The sequence below is a fragment of the Rhipicephalus microplus genome, unplaced genomic scaffold (genome assembly GCF_043290135.1).
Source record: "Rhipicephalus microplus isolate Deutch F79 unplaced genomic scaffold, USDA_Rmic scaffold_14, whole genome shotgun sequence".
Lineage (NCBI taxonomy): Eukaryota > Metazoa > Arthropoda > Arachnida > Ixodida > Ixodidae > Rhipicephalus > Rhipicephalus microplus.
The window spans coordinates 32,910,515-32,935,530 of record NW_027464587.1 but is presented as its reverse complement, the minus strand read 5'-3'; the positions used below and the strand labels follow the sequence as shown (position 1 = coordinate 32,935,530).

Genomic DNA, 25,016 nt, shown 5'->3' with positions numbered 1-25,016 from the left:
AAAACAGAATGAAACACAAGCAGACCTTGAGCAAAGTGTTGTGAAAGGTATTTTCGAAGAGGTACTAGGCACAAAAATAACGTCTATCGAAAGGATTCATAGGATAGGCCGTAGTCATAGTCGCAAACCTCGGCCTGTAATCCTAAAGTTATTTGACTACCGCGAAAAGATTAATGTTTTGAAAAACGGCTATAAGTTAAAAGGACAGCGAACTTCTATAGCAGAGGATTTTTCCGCGTGCACTAGACAGAAAAGAAGAAACCTATGGGAGAGCACAACTGACATCAGAAAGTCTGGTAAAAAAGTTAAGCTGATTCACGATAAAATTAAAATTGAAAACAATCTTTTTGAATGGGATGACAGCCAAAAAATGAGAGTTCTTGTTCAGCGCAAGAATACTAGAAACGAACAGTGACCAGCGGTCGTTAATAAACCATTCCTTTGCCTCCAGTTTAATGCTCGCAGTATTGTGAATAAAGTTGACGTGCTGGAAAGTGTTATTCTCTCGTATAAACCTCAGGTAGTCGTAATTACGGAAACTTGGTTGCACAATGACATATCCGATTCTGAAATCGTCCCGCCAGGCTACGCTATCCTTCGTAATGATAGAAGCTCCCGAGGGGGAGGAGTTGCCATTCTTTACCAAGATACGTTACATATAAACAGACTTTCCCCTATAGCTGGTGTTGAATGTGTCATCGCTAAAATATGCCTGAATGAATGCAGCTTAGTAGTAGGTGGATTTTACCGCCCCCCAAATGACAACAGTACATTCTTCGAGAAACTAAACCAATTCTTATGTGACAACGTCGTCCACATCAATAATTTTTTGATAGCTGGTGACTTCAATCTGCCATCCATTGATTGGAGTAACGAAATTCCGGAGCCTCTTAGCACTGTTGCAGAACAGTTAACTGATCTAGTTTTCTTTCATAACCTTTCTCAGTTAGTCAAAGAGCCAACTCGCATCAGCAACTCAGCGAATTCTATCCTAGACCTTTTTCTCGTTAGCAGAAACCTGCTTAGTAAAGAACCCGTAGTTGCCGTTCTCGATGAAATATCGGATCATAAGTTGATTACATTGACACTGAATCTTGGCCATGTGCCTAAAAAGAAAAACGAAGTGCGTGTTGTCCCGGTTTTCGCACGTGCAAATGACGTGGGCATTTTGGATGCAATGGATGAATCGTTCTCAAATTTTCTTTCTTTCTATCAATCAAGTGATTGCAGTATCGATGAGTTATGGCTATTTTTCAAAAATCTCGTTCTTAAGTGTATCAAAGATTTTGTCCCTATGAAAAGTAAAAGCATAAAAAAATTTTCAAAACCATGGCTTACTAAGGAAGTTGTTCGCCTTGAGCGCAAAGCGAAAAGGATAAGAAAAACGTGCCGGCAACGCCCCTCTCCTGCGAATGTATCGAAACTGTGTGCCATACGCTTGGCTCTTAGGGACAGTATCGCTGAAGCTAAAAATTACTACTTCAACGTGACATTAAAAAACTTTCTCTACACGGCTCCGGCTAAATTCTGGAGACATTTTTCCTCAAAGCAAAAATCGCAGTTAAACCTTACTGTGAACGGTGGCAACGTGTCGGATAAACTACAATTAGCATCGACTTTTAACCGCTTTTTCTGCTCCGTATTTGTACAGGATGATGCTAGTGACCCATCTTTCATTCCTGCAAAAGATGCTCCGTCTATAAGTGATATTTTTGTGTCCGAAGAAGGTGTGCTGTCACTGTTGTTAAAATTGGACACAAAGAAAACTCCTGGAATTGACGGCATACCCAACACCTTTTTAGTCAGGTACGCTGAATGGTGCTCCAAGTACTTATGTTTAATATTTAAAAAATCGCTCTCGGAAGCTCAACTACCAACAGAATGGAAGTACAGTAAAATTATTCCGATACCGAAAGGTGGGGACTCGCGCCAAGTAACTTGTTACAGGCCAATCTCCCTACTGTGCTCCTGCTCAAAGACGCTAGAGCACATAATTTTCGCGCACATATCGTCGTTTCTGGAAAAGAACAACCTTATTGATAATAGGCAACATGGTTTTCGCAAAGGTAAATCTACAGTGACGGCACTCCTTGAAACCGTGCATGATTTTGCTGCTGCTATTGATGCTCAATCTCAAATAGACGTGATTTTTTTGGATTTCCAAAAAGCTTTTGATTGTGTTTCGCATTCAAAACTAATAATAAAGGTTAGGGCAATTCTAAAGAATACTGCATTAGTATCGTGGATAGAGGCCTACTTGCGCCACAGACAGCAATGTGTTTCAATTGATAATGTTTGCTCAACTCCTGCAGCTGTCGGGTCGGGCGTTCCACAAGGGTCGGTGTTGGGGCCGTTATTCTTCCTAATATTTATAAATGACATAGTTGACCAGGTACCGGTCAAAATTAAACTATTCGCAGATGACTGCGTAATTTATCACAGAATTGACAACCTTCATGACCACGTCCAACTAAAAGAAGCTCTTCAGCACGTTGAGAAATGGTGTGAAACCTGGCAAATGAAAATTAACCCCCAAAAGACCGTTCTCATGAGGATAACTAGAAAGAATTCACCGCTACAGCTTAGCTACAGCTTAAATGGAAGCGTATTATCCAAAGTAAAATCTTTTAAATACCTAGGTGTCATACTCACATCGGATCTTCGGTGGAATGAGCACATTTCTTACATAAAGAAAAAAGCAGTAACTAAACTAGGATACTTAAGACGAACTTTGCGCCAAGCTCCTCAAGATATGAAGCTATTAGCCTATAAAACGTTTATCCGACCAATAATCGAATACGCATCGATAGTATGGGACCCTCACACGAAAAGGAACATTGTCCACTTGGAAAGTGTTCAAAGAAAATCGGTACGCTTTATTTTTAATATGTACAGCTGGCGGACATCGGCAAGTACGTTAGTGGAAAGGGCTGAATTGGAACCCCTGGAATTACGACGCCACACGGAAAGACTAGGGTACCTATACAAAATTTATCATAATAAAATAGGAATAGAAAGGGATCATTTCATTCAACCTGTAAGTAAGCGAATCACACGTTCTCATCACTCAAAAAAACTACGAGACTATAACTGCCGAACAGATGTATTTCACAACACATTTTTCCCACGAACAGTAAGGGAATGGAACGAGCTCCCAGCCGATGTCGTGGAACGCATGACCACAGCAGATTTCATTTCAACACTTCAGGCTCATTTGACGACTGTGTAAATGTACGAGTTTACTAATCTTCTTTGTATATGTTCACTTGTGTGTTTCTACTTTTATGTATCGTCACCTTATATGTAAGGAAATACATATATTCTTTTATTCCATGTATGTATTACTGGCATTTAGAATATAATGGTTACAGTGTAGTTACCCACTGCTGTGATGATCGATATAACTGATGATATTATTGCTGTAGAAGAGTACCTAGTGTGAAGCATGCCGTTATCGCTTTCTTTTGCGCAGTATGTATATATATCATCTTTGTATTCCCACTCCTGCTTACAGCCTTTCTTAGGCTAGCAGTATTTTGCAAATAAATAAAATAATCCACTAACTTCAACATGATGTTTAGCGGGTACCTTGACTGCACTAAATAAACATTGGGCTATAGTGATGTTGTTTGCACTCTCATTTCATTTTGAGAACTTGTATATTTTCACTCTGCTGAGCTCTACCAATATTTGATTGCGAAAGTTTGAGCGGAGAAGTGAAAATTTTGGATAGTCGCACGCTGTGTTCCAATATGTAAAATGTTTTCTCAAGACTTTGTTTGTGTTCGGTGGGTTACTCGTGAAGTACTAGCAAACGTTTGTTACGGTGCTAGGCGGCATCATTGTGGTGGTGTTGAAAAGTCTGGCGGTCCAGAATTTCTGCTTTTTTTTGATGGCATTATCAAAGATATCTGGCGGGTATTCTTGATGAAGAAATACTTCGCGCATATGTGTGCTGTTTTTGTGGAAGTCCTCGGTGTGGGAGCAGATTCGTCGAAATCTGTGTGCTTGGGAATAGGAAATGCTGGTCTTGCAGTGTTGCCGGTGGCAGCTTTTCAAGTGCAGGTATTGTTGCCTGTCTATAGGTTTTCTATACGCTAGTTACCAACGCACCCGCGTCCATTCAAATAAGTACATCAAGGAAGCTCATTTCAGTGTTAGAGTAGGAGTGTGTAAAATAAATGCTGAGGTGCACTTGATTAAATGCCTGTATGAATTTAAGCAGCTCGTTTTCGAATGTGTCCAAATTATGAATATATTGTCTAGGTACCATTCATAGATTAAAAGTTTGATATCACAAGATGAAATAGAGTTAGACTCTATATGATGCATGAATATGTTAGCGTAGTTTGGGGCCATTCTTGTACCCATTGCCGTGCCGTTCATTTGAAGGTAGTACTCATTGTTACATTCAAAGCTGTTCCATTAGAGAAATAGTCTCGTTACAATTTCATTTACTTTTTTTGCTTGGATATGCGATAGGGTTGTGGGTGCTATACGATTCAACAAGTGCCTTACGCTGTCCTCGTGTAGGATATTTGTTTAGAGTGAACTAACATCCAATGTTACGAGGAATGCACCATCTGGATATTCCTGTCTGATATTTCCCGAAGGAAATGGTTTGTGTAATGCAAGAACGACTCATGTGTGGGTGGTGTGTCTTTGATTAAAGAGTCAATATATCTGGGAATAGGTTTCGCCAACGTTGCTTTGCCTGATATAATGGCTTTGCCAGGGTTTCCCTCTTTAGGAATCTTCGGCAGCATGTAAAAACGACCAAGCGCCTAATGTACCCTAGTAGGTGCCTTTTGAAGATTTGAATCAATGGCGCTTCACGTGTGACGTCCCCTAGTGTTGTTACAATGATCTTTTTGTGCCCGGTGCTAGGGTCCGATTTCAAGTGTTCGTAGAATTGTTTGTCATTAGGTTGTTGCCCACCTTTCTCAACGTAGTACGATCCATTAAGAACAACAATCACGTCTTCTTTGTCTGCTGGATTAATGACGAGATTTTTGTGGTTGCTCAACGCGAGCAGTGCCTCTGTTTCATTCCTTCATGTGTTATTCCTACTTAGTTTGTGCACCTTGTACGCATGTAAGACACCTTTCCGAACCGTGTCTATCATCATCATCATCATCAGCCTGACTACGTCCACTGCAGGACAAAGGCCTCTTCCATGTTCCGCCAGTTAACCCGGTCCTGTGCTTGCTGCTGCCAATTTATACCCGCAAACTTCTTAATCTCATCTGCCCACCTAACCTTCTGTCTCCCACTAACGCGCTTCCCTTCTCTGGGAATCCTGTTAGTTACCCTTAATGACTAGCGGTTATCCTGTCTACGCGCTACATGGCCAGCCCATGTCCATTTCCTCTTCTTTATTTCAACTATGATATCCTTAACCCCAGTTTGTCCCCTAATCCACTCTGCTCTCTTCTTGTATCGTAAGGTTACACCTACCATTTTTCTTTCCATTGCTCGCTGCGTCATCCTCAATATAAGCTGAACGGTCATTGTAAGTCTCCAGGTTTCTGCTTCGTAGCTAAATACCGGCAAGATACAGCTGTTATATACCTTCCTCTTGAGGGATACTGGCAATCTACCTGTCATAATTTGAGAGTGCTTGCCGAATGTGCTCCACCCCATTCTTATTCTTTTAGTTACTTCCATCTCGTGCTTCGGCTCTGCGGTTATTACCTGCCCTAAGTTGACATAGTCTTTTACAACTTCAAGTGCACTATTACCTATCTCGAAGCGCTGCTCCATTCCGAGGTTTTTGTACATTACTTTCGTTTTCTGCAGATTAATTTTAAGACCCACCTTTCTGCTCTCCCTGTCTAACTCCGTAATCATGAGTTGCAATTCGCCCCCTGAGTTACTCAGCAATGCAATGTCATCGGCGAAGTGCAGGTTACTAAGGTATTCTTCATTAACTCTTATCCCTAACTGTTCCCATCCTAGGCTTCTGAAAACCTCCTGCAAGCATGCGGTAAATAGCATTGGGAAGATTGTGTCCCCCTGCCTTACACCCTTCTTGATTGGTATTCTGTTGCTTTCTTTATGAAGCACTATGGTAGCAGTTGATCCCGTGTAGATTTCTTCCAGAATGTTTATATATACTTCATCTACGCCCTCATTCCGCAGTGTCTGCATCACGGCTGATATTTCTACTGAATCAAACGCCTTCTAATAATCTATGAAGGCTATGTATAGTGGTTGATATATATCCTGAGCATTTCTATATTACCTGATTGATAGTATGAATGTGGTCAATTGTTGAGTACCCTGTTCGAAATCCTGCTTGTTGCTTTGGTTGATTGAATTCTAATGTTTTCTTTACTCTGTTAGCAATTACTTTCGTAAATAGCTTGTATACTACAGAGAGCAAGCTGATCGGCCTGTAATTCTTCAAGTCCTTGTCATCTCCTTTCTTATGTATTAAGATGACGTTAGCGTTCTTCCAAGACTCTGGTACTCTTCCCGTCAGGAGACACCTCGTAAACAGGGTGGCTAGTTTTAGATGCGGAGCATCTAATACTCGAGGCTTGTAGTGCGGCGCCGTCCGCAAGCTTCCTCCTCCTTCTTCCACCATCTGTGCATCCCTTTCTTCTCTACACACCGCGCGCGCTTCACTCCTCCACCATCTCTGCACCCTTCCTCCTCTACACACCGCGTGCGCTTCTCCTCTTCACGAACATTCGCTAGCTGTATAATGTAGCGCGCATGCGCCGTCACGCTTCGAGAACATCGGCAGCTGACGCGCGCGCATACGCCGTCGCGCTTCGAGAACATCGGCAGCTGACGCGCGCGCATGCGCCGTTGCGCTTCTCCCCCTTCTCGAACATTCGACAGCTGACAGTGCATGCGCCGTCGCGCTGTATATATACTCAAGGTCGGCGCTCGCTCGCTCAGTTGCCGCTCGTCGGTTGGTTTGTACGGCGCGTCGACGTCCAAGGTCACGGTGAAATAAATTCCAAGGAATCCACAAACACAATGATCGACGTCCCTTCGACCAGCGCCGCCCTTTCGCACACGTGTGTACGTGTTCACTCATTTAACACCCCCTCCTACAACCACGTTAACCAATTTAGCCATCGACCCAAGTAAGTCGCACTTTAACACCCCGTTAACCAATTATATGCTCCGCATCCTCCTCAGTGTTCCCCCGAGGGAAGCTGCGGGCAATTTTTTTTTCTAACAAAATCTGCCCTCCATCTTTCAGAAGATCTGATGTTACCTGATCCTCACCAGCCGCTTTGCCTCTTTGCATGCTCTCCAAACCTTCTCCTACTTCTTCTATCATTACTGGTGGGGTGTCATCTGGGTTACTGCTAGCTTTTATAGTATTAAGGTCGCGGTTGTCTCGGCTACTGTACAGATCTCTGTAAAACTCCTCCACCATTTTAACTATCCTATCTATATTGGTAGTTATTTTGCTTTCTTTGTCCCTTAGTGCATACATCCAACTTTTGCCTATCTCAAGTTTCCTCTTCCCTGCTTTGACGCTTCCTTCGTTTTTCAGAGCGTGTTCAATTCTCTCCATGTTATACCTTCTTACATCGCATACCTTACGTCTATTGATCAACTTAGAAAGCTCTGACAGTTCTATTTTGTCTGTTGTACTTGACACTTTCATGATTTGACGCTTCTTAATTAGGTTCTTCGTTTCCTGGGAAAGCTTGCCAGTGTCCTGTCTAACTACCCTGCCTCCAACTTCCACTGCACACTCCGTAATAATACTCGTCAGATTATCATTCATTGTATCTACGCTAAGGTTGGTTTCCTCACTAAGAGCCGAGTACCTGTTCTGCAGCGACACTCTGAATTCCTGTACTTTCCCTCTCAGTGCTAGCTCATTGATTGGCTTCTTGTGTATCAGTTTCTGTCGTTCTTTCTTCAAGTCTAGGCGAATTCGAGACCGTACCATTCTATGGTCACTGCATGGTACCTTGCCAACCACTTCCACATCCTGCACGATTCCTGCGTGTGCCCTCATTATAAAGTCTATTTCGTTCTTATTTTCGCCATTAGGGCTCCTCCATGTCCACTTGCGGTTTTCTCGTTTTCGGTAGAAGGTATTCAAAATCCGTAAATAATTGCGTTCTGCGAATTCTACTAGTAGATCTCCTCAGGCGTTTCTAGTACCGATGCCATAATCTCCTACTGCCTGGTCTCCAGCCTGCTTCTTCCCTACCTTTGCCTTAAAGTCGCCCACCACTATAGTATACTGTGTTTTTACCTTACTCATTGCCGATTCCACGTCTTCATAGAAGCTTTCAACTGAAGCGTCATCATGGCTGGATGTAGGCGCGCATCCCTGTACTACCTTCATCTTGTATCTTTTATTCAGTTTAATTACGATACCTACCACCCTTTCATTAATGCTATAGTATTCCTCTATGTTGCCAACTATGTTTCTGTGAAATAGGAACCCCACTCCAAGTTCTCTTCTGTCTGCCAAGCCCCGATAGCAAAGGACGTGCCCATTCTGTAGCTTGTATAGGCTTCATCTGTCCTCCTAACCTCACTGAGCCCTATTATATCCCATTTAACACCCTCTAGCTCCTCGAATAGTACAGCTATACTTCTCTCACTACATAAGATTCTAGCGTTAAACGTTGCCAAGTTAAGGTTTTAAAGGCGGCCTGTCCGGATCCAGAGATTCTTAGCACCCTCTGCTGCGTTGCAGATCTGACTGCCGCTGCGGTCAGATCTGCAACGCAGCAGAGGGTGCAGCAGAGGGTGCGCCGCGGTCAGTTGCTTCGCAGCTTCTGGGGACTGAGGACCGTGAGTTATTTGACGTATGCATGTGGGAGGCAGTGGCCAGATACTGCACCAGGGTGGCCAATCCTTCTCTGGTGAGGGAGTGCGTTCCCGGCGGTGGTTACCGGTGAGGCCGCACCCCAGGCCTCTTAATGCAGTTCCATCAACACGCAGATTTTTTTTTTAACCCGGTTAGGAACTGCGCGGCACCGGGATTTTAACCACCGACCACTTGCATGCGAGGCGGATGCTCTAACCACTACGTCATCGCCGCATTTTAACCGTGTCTATATAGTTATTCAGATGTCGATTTCTGTACGCGTCTGAAGTCCATTGCCATCCGATTACCCCACTCTGTTGAGATCCATTACATTGGTGAGATCCTGTCCCTTCCTAATCCCGTGATGTCTCTCTTGCTTCTTCCTAACATTCCTTCCTCCCCGTTTTTTGTGGTTGTTGTTAATACTTTTCCTGTGTGTCCTTTCTTCCTATCTCTCGAAGCTATAAGAACACATGGAAGATGTGTAAATATTATTATGCCTTGAAAAAGATGGGGCTCCCGTCGAAACGTCAGCTGAGCAAACAAGTTGTTATGAGTGAAAGCGCATCTACTTTCTTACTTATAACCTCGCGGCAACCAAAGTTATTCTTCTACACACACACAAACACACACACACACACACACACACACACACACACACACACACACACACACATATATATATATTATATATATATGTGTGTGTGTGTGTGCAGAATAACTTCGGTTGTCGCAAGGTGCCGAAAAGATATATATATATATATATATATATATATATATATATATATATATATATATATATATATACATGTTAAGCGGTCATTGGACTATACATCATTTGCAGGATGTTCCGGTGCTTCTTTATAAAAGAATTGATTTTAATTATAAAGTAAACAAGAATGAAATGGCATGAAGGAATTTAGCTTGCTTAAAGGGATTTATTGTAGTATGCTGAAATAAAAGAGAAAAAGAAAAAAAATTCAAACGTTATTGCGCTTGAGCTGTCTGCATCTCACATTTCTCCGTGCCGCATGGTTTCCTGCATCCACCACTATGGTCCTCTTTCAGTGAATACTCATTCGACAACCACGGTGGAAGTGCCTTGTTGTGTAAAAAGAGGCACCGGCACCTACTTTCGTTGATTTTCAGATAAACCCTAACGGAGTTCGATAAAACTGACCTAAGGTGTGTGTTCCTAACATCAAGTTCCTACTAGTATATATCCCCTTAAATTCATCAAACATTTCATGTGACATGTTAAGACTAACATGTTTCCCTAATACCAACGAGTTACAAGAATAAAAATATTATAAAATGGGAACTGTACGCAACAGAACATGAATGCATGTTCTGGAACCTCTTAACCAAAGTTATCTTACGCTGAACACAGACGTGTATGTCTAGCTGAAGAATCGCTTACGAGAGTTCAACATAACGTAACTTTAACTCAAACGAGCTTAAACATGGCTTATTAGATTGACTAGTTGGTGCACGAATGTCATGACAGTACAGCGCAGTAAACTCACTTAAATATTGCGCAGAGATTTTATCCCTAATTTCCCTGATTTACTGTAAAACTTTTCGCTTGGAAAGACAGGCTTGCTCGTGAAGACACAAAAGTTTTATGTATTAAAGCTGCGTTTTTCAGAAGTATAATTGATTTTTGAAATCGGCACATAAATAAATATGAACTCAGCAAGTTTTATCAACATCGACCACAAATACAAGTAAACGCATTATTTGTTTCAGAATGTCTCGAGTGGGGGTCGGCGTTATAATAGGAAAGCGGTCACCCTGACTATACAAGAGGTACTAACTGGAAACCATGGGGTAGTCACGTGGACTCATGCATTAGGAGCCATACATACCATTACAGAACTGCGCAAAACCGACAGTAAAACAAAAGAAGAGAAGGAACAAACACCTCTTTTGTGTTCCCGTCCGTTTTTGTGGAGTTACGTAATGAATACTTACCAACTGGCCCAGCTTACCACTCTTCTGCAAGCCATACATACACTCTCTGCTTGTGACGGAGTGTGTCATTGGTAGGAAGAACAAAGGGAGCCGTTTGACCTCCGGAAAAGGGCATCATATATGTAGCAAGGCGATTACCACCCAAAGATAGTCAGTTTAGACACCCCCCCCCCCTTTTTTTTTTAAAGAATGCAGCCAACACCACTTCAGTGAATGACTCATCGCTCAGTTGCTCCGCCGAGACCCCCTCGTCTCTCATAATCATATGGTGGTTTAGGGACGTTGAACCCCACTTATCAATCAATCAATCAAGCAGCATTAGCCCAATGTCGGAATAGAACGAAAACGAAAAAAAGTGATATTTTAACCGAAACTAAAACGTAACCGGAACGTCATTAGATACTTAGTTCTGGAGCAAAAACGATATATTTTTATCGTTTTTGGTTTCACGGGAAAACTTGGCGATGCAAAACAACTGAGGTCATGCAATGTGAGCAATATTCTCCATAACTGAGGGCACAGAATTTGTGCGTATCTATAGGACAGGTGTCTGTAAGTAAAGATGTGTCCAAATATTGTACAAAAAAAAGTGGCAACCATAGACGTTTGTAATAATTCAAGCGGGCTTTAGTTCGTATGCCTTTCACACAGGCCGCCCTGAAAGCGCTTGATCAAAACAATGGTCGCGCATATAAGAGAATACCTTCGATGACGGGCTGCTTCTGAGATCATGCTCGCACCATTCACACACACACACACACACACACACACACACACACACACACACACACACACACACACACACACACACACACACACACACACACACACACACACGCACACACACACACACACACACACACACACACACACACACACACACACACACACACACACACACACACACACACACTCACACACACACACACACACAAAACATTAAAAGAAACATTGCCCCACCACGGTGGTCTAGTGGCTAAGGTACTCGGCTGCTGACCCGCAGGTCGCGGGATCGAATCCCGGCAGTGGCGGCTGCATTTCCGATGGAGGCGGAAATGTCGTAGGCCCGCGTACTCAGATTTGGGTGCACGTTAAAGAACCCCAGGTGGTCGAAATTTCTGGAGCCCTCCACTACGGCGTCTCTCATAATCACATGGTGATTTTGGGACGTTAAACCTCACAAATAAATCAATCAAATAAAAAAACATTGAGCCTGTTCACAACATTTCTGATTCTCTATTCAGAGAATCAAACACGATATCTTAGAAAAGCACTGGTTTGCGTTATTTGGTTATGAATTCACGGTAAAGCTACTTGCGCTTCCCTTAGGAACGTGGCAATTTATTTTAGTCCGGTCCCGGGTTTCGAAAGGGGAAATCTTATGTTTTTATAGTTAATTTAACTTCGATGTTTTGCAGAAAAATAAAAACCGTTATGACCGTTACTGAACTTTTTTTTCGCTCTGGAATGGAAACGGAAGGGAACTTTTTTGCGGTGGAACGACACTAAAACCAAATAAAAAACCCAAAGATAGCGTTCGCCTCCCGCAAGCTAACCCCTGCGGAACTATAATATTCTCAGGTTTCTCAGGAATGACTGGCCGTCGTCAGTGGAGCCACGCATTTTCATCAATACATCGCGGGCAGACATGTGACTGATCTGACTGATCACAGGCGACTCTTGAGTATCCTAGGGCCTCAGAAGCAGATTATACGGACACTTTCGCCTCGTATGATCCCATGGTGCATTAAAAAGTCAGCATAAGACTACGACATCGTGTACTGTCCTGGAAACAAGCACGGAAACACCGACGCACTGAGCCGCTTACCCATCAGCGAAGCCTAAACTTGGCTGCGTGCTCATGTCCGAAGCGCTACCAAGGCCCCCCACAAACAACCGTCGAAATCACGACGGCCACGCAAGATGACCCGACATTCTTCAAGCTGTACAAAGCCCTGATGGAAGGCAGAGTTCAAAGCTTAAAAAATTAGAACTTCAACGCTTATCACAAGAAAGCAACAGAGTTCAGCTGTCATCGTGGTTTTATCAAAGTGGGATCACTAGTTGTCATTCATGGTCCACTTCGACAACGAGCACTGGCTCTCATTCATGCCGGACACCAAGGCGTGATCACAACGAAGTGCGCCCGCAGCTACACGTGGTGACCGGGAATCAACAAGGGCATCGAGATAGCTGCAGATTGCACAGCCCGCCACTTAAATAAACGCGCATCGCCACGAGATCCAGCACCGGACTGGTGAAGAGCGAGCACACCTTGGCAGACATTTCTGGTAATTCTGGATGCCTACAGCAAATGGGTTCAAATTCACCATGTGAACAAAACAACATCGACAGCTGCCATCTATTTCCTGCGGTTGTTGTTGGAAACTTTCGGCTTACCCCACAAGGTGGTTTCAAACAACGCAATCGCATTCATGTCAGCCGAAATACAGACATGCTACGAGTCACAACTGCATCACAGTGGTGAAATCTGCTCCGAACCACGCAGCAACAAACGGACAGGCCAATCGGTACGTGGTAGAGCAAAAACGTGCTCTTGCAAGTACGGGGTCATTACAGCAGCGCATTGCACGCTTTTTTTTGTCAAGCAACTCGCACTGGGCCAGGCGGGCCAGGTACCGGAGAATATCATGTTTTCTTGTGAGCTGCGAGCACAGATCTCAGCCATTCTGCCAGAACTGCCTTGAAAGGTCACATCACATAAGAAAGACGCCTCGCGTTACGGGTAACTTCACAAAGGACAACCACTGGTCACCCACCAGTTTCACAGAATGCCCGAATAGACGGCGGCCATCATGAAAAAAAATGTTTTGTGCTGTAGATTTTGGCTTGTTGAAGTTAAAGCCTCTCCATCGCGTCTTCTACCAGAAAACGCATGGAGGGGCGTTAGACCGGGCATTCCCACTTTCAGTCAGCTGCATGGATGCGCCCTGCCCTCCAACTCGACTTCCCCCCCCCCCCCCCGGTACTTGTCAGTCGGTCAGTTTCCCCCGGGAACTGACTGACGCTCGGGGAAATCAGTGCGCCAGCGCACTGATTGCCTGTACTTTGTGCTCCTTGCCCTTTTTATAGCCCACAGTGGACTCGAAAGCCAGCGGTTGGACCATTTCAACCGTGCTGCACGCAAATGCCTTTCTTGAAAGTAATAACTCCGTTTCCTGTTATACGTACGCTTGTTATTTCAGCTACCGTGGACATTACACAGTGCAAATAGGGCTATGTGTTCATATAAAATTAACCTCCCCACCTTTCAGCATGATAGCTCTCTCTTTCAACTTACTTCCCTTATTATTTATAATTCCTATGGTTAAATTGGCGAGTTGCGTAATAAAAAAAGAAAGTGAATTTACACACACACACACACACACACACACACACACACACACACACACACACACACACACACACACACACACACACACACACACATATATATATATATATATATATATATATATATATATATATATATATATATATATATATATATATATATATATATATAGAGAGAGAGAGAGAGAGAGAGAGAGAGAGATTTGTTATTTATTTTAGAGAAAAACTGCCAGTCTAGTGCCGGACTTCGGGCAGGGACATTGTATGGGAGGTACAGCAGTATAGGTAGTGGTGAACAAAAGCGCGATGATTCAAAACGTAAAAACAGAGAAGCGACATGAAATACGGTCCACAATCCCAAGAATGGCCATAATACACTAAACAAAACAAAGACTATAAAAACAGTGCCCACTAGGTTACGTTGTTTGGGTAAAAAGTAAAAAAAAAGTCAAATACCAACTGTAGGCGAAATAAATTCGGCAATATTAAGAAGTGAGACATTGAAGAATCGAACCATTTAGGAATCGTGCAGAAGCGAGGCATTCAACTACAAGCAATCAGTCTGATCAAGATGGGTATTAAAATGAAGCGCCCTTTAATATATATGAAGGTGTAGTTATGAGCCATGTGAAAAGCTAGCACACGAAGAAGCTAGTTGAGATCGACACTTTCAAGAATCTCTGGTGGCAAATTTTTCCTCTCTCCGCTTGTGCGGAAACAAAAGTACCTGTACATAGGGGCTCAGTCACTGTTTCAATAATGGAGGGACGCATTTCATAACGCAAAATTGGTTCGATATAAATATTATTGTAATGCCAGCTTATTATTATATATGGCTAGAACAGCTTCGTTATTTCGCGATAACATCTCCATTCCAGGGTTTCTAGTTTAGCGCTTTCCGGAAGAACTGACGAAGGTGTGTTACATTTAGGTATTGAATATGAATTTTACAGCTTTTCGCTGTATTGATACAAGTTTATCGGTGTTAGCTTGCGTGTGCGATCCCAGACAGCCGATGAATATATTAGTATTGGTATTACGTAAGTTTCACATGCAGTCATTTAGGTTCGCCGGATGCCTTAGCGAGTGGCCGTCTTGGGTAGCCCAGTATTTTCAATGCCTTTTTCTCAGTATAAGACACATGTTCGTTCCATCCTAAATCAGATAGGATGACAAGACCAAGGTGCGTATGCTGCGAGAAAAAGGAGAAGAATTGATTGCCTTGGTTGTCTCGGAGTTTTAATGGATCCTTTTTGCGGATTATGGTTATCGCCGCAGTTTTTCTCGCATTAAAATTCATCTGTCATTTTGTGCACCACTCTTGAATCCTAAATAAAAGTTATTTAAAAGAATCTGGTCACTGGAAGCGTTAACTACTTTGAAGCACACAGGCATCTGCGAAAAGCTTTAGATTTGCTGGAATATCACGGGTTGCATTATTGATATAAACCGAAAAGAGGCCCGAGGACGGACTCCTGAGGTATGCCAGATATAAGTGGTGCGGACGGCGAATTGATACCACCGTCCGTCATATCGCGCCCAGTGAATATTACTCGCAATATGAAAGCCTGACCTGGGATGCGTAAGTAATTAGCACTGATCAACTGATTAGTAGATAACTATAACTACCATGTAACCTGGAAAACTCGAGAATGTGCAGTAAATTGAGGGTTTTATGTGGTACATACACTGAAAGTTCGGAAATGTGCCCTTCGTTCTTTTTAACACTATCCTATTGATGTGCTCTACTATCGATTTTTACCTCAACAAATCCTAAATATTGTTTCGCTGGGTCATAAATGAGCCTTCCATAGAAATCCTCTCTTTCCACGCGTACCCTATTTCAATTTTTACATGGCATCGTAGAGCACACGATCTCAACGCTAGATGCAGCTACAAGGGCTTGGCGGCTGTCCCACCCTGAACAAAACTGGCCAGGGAACTTTTTTTTTTGCCACATGATTCAATCGCGCTATATACCATCATGAACTAAACGCATGCCAGTACCTAAATCCCAGAAGCCAATTAGATATCTTCAAGCACGCCTCCACCGTAGTGATTCAAATGTGGTAAATCAGCCGATATTTTGGAGAGCGCCCTTAGGCGCTGTACATTATCTTTTAATCAGCTGGGGAACTCGCACTATTGCAACGACGATACTGTAACTCCGGCAAAAGAAAGGTTCACACAGTTGCTTCTTGAGACCGCGAAAGCAATAAGAAAATCAGAAAGGGAGAGGAGTCATTATCGTTTTGCTCTACGGTACCATAGAGTGACGCGGGGCCCCGCCCCACCGTGCGGGAAAGCGCGCCTCGTGAGCCGGAATCCTAGGGACGTGATGCATGAACGGAAACCGCAATTCCTGACAACGACATGGGTCTTTACGTGTCTACCGGCCCAATGCGCCAGCAGCTTCAGGACAGCGTTTGCTAATGATGCTATAGAAACCAGGCGCAAACTGAAGTTCCACTGTCTCTGGCTAGAAATGTTTGCATCACAAATATCAAGAGGAAACTGCCTGCAAGACATGTGTGCTTTCTGTAAAATAAAGTTTAGGCAAGGAGACTCACCATCGTTTCGGTGCCTTGGTCCTCTTTCCGTTCACGCATTGGAAGAACGCGCTCGAAACTTTAAGAAGCCACAACTGTGGCTACCACAAGACCGCTGCGCGTGTCAATCTTCGTGTCAATTGAAAACGATAATCAACACTATTCCGGTATGTCATGTGTCTGTCCCTTTGCTGCGTGAAACGTTGCTTTCACAGTTCATTTTACTTCTTCTAAAATATATGCTTACTATGCATACTTTTTCTTAATTCCACATAACATATCCACCCATGTTTCTTCAATCTGTGCACTTCTTGTCATGCGTTTAGTCGCGAGTTGCAAAAATCGCTCGGTGTGCCATTCTCGTTATGTCAATATAAAGACACGAACAGATGAATTGAATCATCATCATCAGCATGATTACGTCCCCTGCAAGACAAAGACCTCTCCCATGTTCCGCCATTCAACTCGGTCCTGTGCTTGCTGCTGCCTCTATATACCCGTAAACTTCTTGATCTCATCTGCCCACCTAAGTTTTTGTCTCCCTTTAAAACGCTTGCCTTTTTCGCGAATCCAGTCAGTTAACCTTACTGACCAGCGATTATCCTGCCTACGCCCTTCATGCCAGCCCATGCCCATTTTTTTTTTCTTGATTTCAATTACGATATCCTTAACTCCGGTTTGTTCCATGACCCACTTTGGTCTCTCCTTGTCTCTTAACGTCACACCATCCATTTCCCTTTCCAGGCTCGCTGCATCGCCCGCAATTTAGGCTGGACCCTCTTTGTAAGTTCCAAGGTTTCTTCTCCGTGGCTAAAAACCGACAAGAAACAGCTGTTGCCTTCCCCTTGAGAGATAGCGGCAATCTACCATGAACTGACAGTACTTGCGAAATCTGCTCGACCCCATTCCTATTTTTCTAATTACTTCAATCTGGTGGTTTGGCTACGCACTTATGACTTGTCCTAAGCAGATTGAGTCTTTTATTAATTCAAGTGCACCTATTACCTATCTCGAGGCGCTGTTCTCGTCCGACGAGGTTTTTGTACATTACTATCGTTTTCTTGAGATTGATTTTCAAACACACACACACACACACACACACACAATTATATATATATATATATATATATATATATATATATATATATATATATATATATATATATATATATATATATATATATATATATATATATATATAGTCCAGTAGATCCTCCGTGAGCGGTGACAACGTGGTTTATTTCGACGTTTCGGCCTAGAGTCTGGCCTTCATCAGGATTCTGATGAAGGCCAGACTCTAGGCCGAAACGTCGAAATAAACCACGTTGTCACCGCTCACGGAGGATCTACTGGACTATATATATATATATATATATATATATATATATATATATATATATATATATACATATATATATATATATATATATATATATATATATATATATATATATATATATATATATATATATATATATATATATATATATATATAGTCAAATATTTTTTTCATTTTTTCAGCATTATATTCCGTACTCTAGCCCTCTTTGCCACACTGTTGAACAATAAATCTTGAAAACTTGGGCTCACTACAGCTGCCCACACTGCATATCCTATTACGCTGCATTAGGTTTATGACCACTAGGTCGCGGCATCTAATCCCGGCAGCAGCAGCTGCATTTTCGATGGAGGCGAAAATGCTGCAGGGCCGTGTGCTCAGATTTGGGTGCATGTTTAGGTACCCCAGGTGGTTGAAAATAATGGAGCCCTTGACGACGGCGTCTCTCAAAATCATAAGGTGGCTTTAGGACGTTAAACACCCTTATGAATCAGTGAATCATCAATCAACGGTGTCTATCATAATCATTTCGTTATTTTGGGACGTTTAACACCACATATCAATCAATCAATCAATCAGGTTTATGACCAACATCATTTTATTTATCAGCCCAATTAAGTTAGAAGACGAGTGTGTTGGTAGTTCTTTCTAAAGGTATGATTGGCCAGCGCGTCTGCCTGTGTTGCACCTCCGTTATTAGACACATCGCAATGCCTTTAGCCGTTAGGGCATAGGAAAGATTTGTATCAATAAACTATACATTCGCATAAAAGGGAAGGTCGGTGTATGAGCCCCATATTCTGTGCGCGTTTGTGTGTGTATGTGTATGTGAGTGTGTGTTTACATGTTAGCAGGACGCGCGAAGTTTCAATTCAAATGTCATTTGCTGGCTTCAGAATATCTTAGCACGTGTACGAAGAGTCACACTGTAATATGCTTGAACGTTGCCTACCAGACCTTGGGTCTGTGTCTGGCTTTTACCCTTAAAACAAATCTAAAATTGTCGTATGTCGTAATGATCGACTCCAGCGAAGTATGTTCCGGTGGGTACACGTATGACCACTGCTGCAGCAATAAGCTTGTCACCGAGCCAACTTAACGCGCTCGCTGCCGAAATTGCGGCCCAATATCTCAGTGTGCCAAAGTCTTGACAAACATCTCAACACCTTTTCCCGTGTGCAGACATTATTGACTGTAAAAGCACCTAGGAATGATATTGTGATAGCAGGACCACATAGTTTCTGAATCATGTCAGCGCGAAGCAAAAAACAAAAAAGGGGAGTAAATAGTGGAAAGGGGACGAGGAATTTCGGTAAGAGTATGAATCCCCCCTCCTCCACTTTTGGCTACGCCATTGGTCCAATCAGTTCATCATCCTTTTTGAGTAGTGCTCGCTGTACAAAAAATTTAGTGCACTCTAAAATTACGTGTTTTAGTGTCTCACAGGAGCCACACGACGAACATATCAGACGGCTAGCACGTCCTAGACGGTATTATCGTTCGTGCACCGACACAGAACCAACTCTTGGACTGTAAAACGGGGCTCTGTCACGACTCAATCCAGGACCACGAATTCCAGGATGAATTACGAATTACAACCTTGAATGGAGGAAGAATTACGGGAAGAAGGTATCCGTGTGCTACATGAGGTGTTCAACACTTAACTGCGGCAGAAGGGATTTCGTGTAAACATTGTTAATGGCAATAATCATAGAAATTAACACAATTTTTTTTGAACCACTGGAAATAAGCGGTTAAGTCAAATAAGCGAATTCAAATTATTCTGCGAATACTTCATAGCAACTTTGAAAATTTCGAAACACGGCTGCTAGTAATCACGAAGGAGCGATGAAAGCTGCCGAATATAGTGGGCGCAACGAAACCCAACGCACCAAATTGCGCATCTATCATACACTTCGCAGACTACCTAAATGACGACACTGTTTTCCTTGCCGTTATGAATCGTCCCTTTTGCCCCGCCGCGGTGGTCTAGTGGCTAAGGTACTCGGCTGCTGACCCGCAGGGCGCGGGTTCGAATCCCGGCTGCGGCGGATCGTCCCTTTACTTCGTTTCGTTCCACCGCTTTCCTGCCACATGGCCGCCGCTTATCGACGCTCGCTTATCCTCCTCCGCCGATGCGAGGAAAACAGTGTTGGCACTGTGGGCGTTTCGAAAGTGAATGGCAGATGCACTGCTTGGTGCATTTCTTTCGATTTGACCTGGCAGATTTCACCACCCCGCGGTAATTAGTAGTGGCCGCCTTTCAGAAATTTCAAAGTCCCTATTCAACCATTGGACTCAAACCCTCAATTACTCCCATTGTAAACTTATTTTTGTTAACTTCGATAATTGCTGCTATATTCATTGTTAATGCGCATCAGAAGAAACCTTCTCCCACCGAACGGGGAACGCCGCAGGTAGAACGCAGACACTTTTTTTTCTGTAATTTTTCAACACTGGGGGACACATTTCTTGAAACACTTCATACAGTCTATTGGTAAAGCTACTGGAATCACTTGCATTAGAGCGCCTCGCTGCACAAATGTATTCTTCTTTAATCGCTAACACCAATTACAAAACTTTGTTTCATCACATTGCGATGGTGTTGTTCTATTATAAACAACTGGCAATTGCTGTGGAGTTGCAGATATTTATGTATCACCTCGGCTGCTTCAATTCTATAAAATCTTTTTTGAAGAGAAGAGATCGGTTACCTAGAACCAAGGAAAGCAAAAAAAAAAATAAAAAAAATCAAATAAAACAAAAGCTGAGAAAATAACATTATAAGCGTATTTACCAAAAGGCGAGCGCCCCGCCGCGGTGGTCTAGTGGCTAAGGTACTCGGCTGCTGACCCGCAGGGCGCGGGTTCAAATCCCGGCTGCGGCGGCTGCATTTCCGATGGAGGCGGAAATGTTGTAGGCCCGTGTGGTCAGATTTGGGTGCACGTTAAAGAACCCCAGGTGGTCTAAATTTCCGGAGCCCTCCACTACGGCATCTCTCATAATCATAGAGTGGTTTTGGGACGTTAAACCCCACATATCAATCAAATCAAAAGGCGAGCATTTTCCTCAAAGAAATCTTCGCGGGAACTGGACTATATAGGCCTTTTTGATGAACATCTATATGTTACTTTAAACGATGTGTTGTTTCAGTCCGTATACTGTAGACAGAACTAGAAACTGGTGCACATGAATGCTTTGTAGCGATGTGAACTCTTGCGAGTGATTGTGATGTCTCGTCTTGTTGGCACATTCGGGCGCTCTTTGCCTACTTGCGCGAAGATTATATATTTCATTCAAATCCCCCATTGAACCAGGATAGACCTTAGCACTTCCTTCTTTCAACTGACTAGCTGGGAAGGTTTTCTTTCGTTTTTTTTCTTTTGTGGTGTTCCGTACCAGTTCAGTTCAAATTCTCAACACTTCTCGCGACACTCACCAGTGTTGCCGTGGCCGATGCGGTCGCGTGTCTCTTACGGCGCTGTCCAGCGATGCCACCACCAAGCTTGCCAAACTCCACAAGGACCGGTGACGCTGTCACATGCGGCCTCGACGCCTTCCGGCCTCGGAAGCGCAGTGGTTCCATCGAGCCGTCCAGGCAGGACGATAGAAAGGACGATAGCATTACAACCCCTAGCGCGTTTCGAACCGACTGAACCGAGATGCGCGCAGCGGCTCACGTTCGCACGCTACGCGCTCCTCCTTTCAATCCACCCTCCACTGTTGTGAAAGAGTGCGGACAACTCTCTGCACGCGCGTGCTTGCTTCGGGCACAAGGCTGTAGCACTCTGCCTAAACCTTGTGTTGTGGTAGAGGTTAGGAGTGTTCGCGCGCGAGTGGAAATGTCTCGTATGAAATGAGTGTTTCACAGAGGCGGGAAGAGTAGAGGGAGAAGAGATAATAGTGATATGCGCAGCTTTACGCCCCAAAACCACGATATGATTATGAGAGACCCCGTAGGAGAGGTTCCGCGAATTTCGACCACCTGGTGTTCTTTAACGTGCGCTGACATCGCACGGTACACGGGCCTCTACAATTTCGCCTCGATCGAAAAGCGACCGCAACGGCCGGGTTTCAACATACGTCCAATGGGTCAGTAGCCAAGCACCTTGACCACTTCTCCACCGTGGCGGACAGGTGGAAGTTGGAAAAGTGAGGGAATAAACTACCTCTATAAGTGATATGAATAAGTGTCTGTCTTCATCCTTCATTGAACGTTATGGGTCTATGTTCTCTTCTGTTGTGATTGCCTTACAGCGGAGAGGTTGAGGTTCATATTACCTCCGCTACTATATATCCAGGTTTTGCAGAAACAAAAAAAAAAACTGATAGAGTATCATCATTTTATTTAGTTTTAGGGTATCACTTTGGTGTCTGAGTTAGGGTTCTCCATGGAACTTCAAGTATGAAAATTGGAATAGACAAAGAGACCCTGTTTCGGTTCGCTCTGTTCGATAAGCATGCATTGGCACGCCTCTTCAGGTCAACCTATATCTGTGAAATTGAGTGAACCTCCGTCCCTAACTAAGACACGTAGGATATATTTGGATCTTTCTCAAACACATGCAGAACAAGAGAGGCAGGAGCAAATAGCGTTTTATGCTCAGCACATGCTTTTATTTTCTTATGAGAAACGATATAGCACAATTTTGTGTTCGCGCGCACACGCGCCGCCGTTTTTTTTTTTTTTGTCTCAGTGTTGTGCTTTCCTCCCTAGGAACGTCATACACGCGAGCAGAGACGTTTACAAAAATGCATATTCAATACACAGCAGCATATTTCATAGGTTGATGACGGACCCGAAATATCAAGCGTATAATGTGTGCAAGTGAAAATTGCCAATACAATTTGAAGTATTTTAATCTAGAACCAAAACGTATCCTACTTTTATGCACCATCTGGCGCGCACTGCTAGGTGTTTCTTGTATATTAGGGAGCTACAGGTGGAAGTAAAGGCGAAACAATAGAGGCATTACTTCACCAATAGGTGTTTTTACCTGTTTATTGTTACCACCAAAATGGAGCCCGGTTCAGCGAGGATCTGACGAAGAATACAAAAGATCTCTTAATGCACCATGTCTTTCTTCACAAGAAGGATTTCACCTTGTTGTAACTCTGTTTGCGGCAATGCCTGTATTACAATGCACACAAATGAAGTCGCTGATGATGTCCTCTGACGCCCGACAAGGTACCTTTCGGCAAGGCTGGCATCTCGAACGTTGACGTCCAGCCACGGCAACGCGTCTTCCCGGCTCCAGCTTCTGGCTCCGTCTCCTTGAACAACGTGCCCTGTTGTTTTTTAATAAGATAGCAAATATATAGATACTTTAAGGTATATATATATATATATATATATATATATATATATATATATATATATATATATATATATATATATATATATATATATATATATATATATATATAGTTATAAACTTCGAGAATAGGGCAGTATACGAACCAAAACAATAAAATATTTATTTAATCCTAACAGTTTCGGCTGGTGGACCAGCCTTCTTCGGAGGATGTAAGGCTGGTCCACCAGCCGAAACTGTCAGGATTAAATAAATATTTTATTGTTTTGTTTCCTATACTGCACTATTCTCGAAGTTTATAACTTTTTTTTACCGTAGCCTTCTTCCAGCCTTCTTCGGAGGAAGAAGGCTGGTCCACCAGCCGAAACTGTTCGGATTAAATAAATATTTTATTGTTTTGTTTACTATACTGCACTATTCTCGAAGTTTATAACTTTTTTTACGGTAGCCGGAAGAAACGCTGATCATCTATTTCATCTATATATATATATATATATATATATATATATATATATATATATATATATATATATATATATATGTGTGTGTGTGTGTGTGTGTGTGTGTGACGCTACAAAATGGAGACACGTCGTGGTCCAGATGCCATGCGTTTATTATAATGCACGCGCACTTCCTCTCCGTCGGCTTCTCCTAGAATCACCTTGTGAATGCGTCACACATCCCCCTCCCCTAGAGAAAGTCTCAGTTCAGAAGGTTCAAAATAACGGCGCAGTTTGCTAACATGCACAATGTCAGAGTTTATACGTAAGGGTAGCACGGAGCGGTTGATCTCATAGTTCACTGTTGAGACCTTGCGTAGAATCTTGTAGGGTCCTTCCATGACAGAACTCAGTTTGCCGTTGTTGGGATGCCATGGTGTCTCGTAAAGGACAAAGTCACCGACTTGGAACTCAATCGGAAGAAATTTTCCATCATAAATGACTTTGTTCTTATTGTGGTAGGCGATAGATTTGGTAACTGCAGTTTATCGCGCTTCTTCGACAGTTTCTTCTCGTTGTTCCAGTGCAGTTGGATAAGGGGGAATTCCATACATCACGAAGGAAGGTGCGTAGCCGGTCATTTCGTGGGGTGTTCTCTTGTATTCGTCAATTAGCTCCGGAAGCAGCTTAGTCCAAGACCTCTGTGGTTCGTCATTGATCTTACATTTAGGTCTCGCTACGATAGTCTGGTTTGTCCGCTCGTTCATGCCGTTGCATTGTGGATGATGAGATGAGGTGAATAGTTGGTGTATACAATTATGTTTTAAAAACTGCTTGAATTTTTCTGCGGTAAATCCTCTTCCACGGTCTGAAAGGAGCTTCCGTGGTTTTCCAGAAGAAAAAATTGTTTTAAGCATGAAATGTAGGCGTCGCTGTTCTCACTTTTATGAGCAAACGCCCATACGTAGCGAGTCGCATGATCAATAACCAAGTGTATAAACCTTTTTGACGAGCCATATCCAGAAAATCCTCCTATGGTGTCTATTGCAAAGAGGTCGAAGGGCTCTTCAGCTGGAGGCAGTGATTCAAGCGTCCCAAACTTTTCTGTTTTCGTCTTCTTGCATCTCTGGCATGTATCACAATGCCGAATGTAAGTGGAAACATCGGTTACCATATGTGGCCAATAATATTGCGGAGACAGGAGTGATAGCGTCTTCTTCAATCCGACATGCCCAAAATGTTGAT

At 43.1% G+C, this 25,016-nt stretch overlaps 1 protein-coding gene across 1 annotated transcript in view; it reads right to left on the bottom strand.

The window, feature by feature from the left end:
* LOC119180815 (uncharacterized) overlaps positions 1–21,673 on the bottom strand; it is a 318,155-nt gene extending 296,482 nt beyond the window's left edge. Inside the window, exon 1 of the mRNA XM_037431955.2 lies at positions 21,456–21,673. Coding sequence (XP_037287852.2) covers positions 21,456–21,641 — 186 coding nt within the window. The 5' untranslated portion in view covers positions 21,642–21,673. The remainder of the gene's footprint in view (positions 1–21,455) is intronic.
* Positions 21,674–25,016: the final 3,343 nt, after the last annotated feature.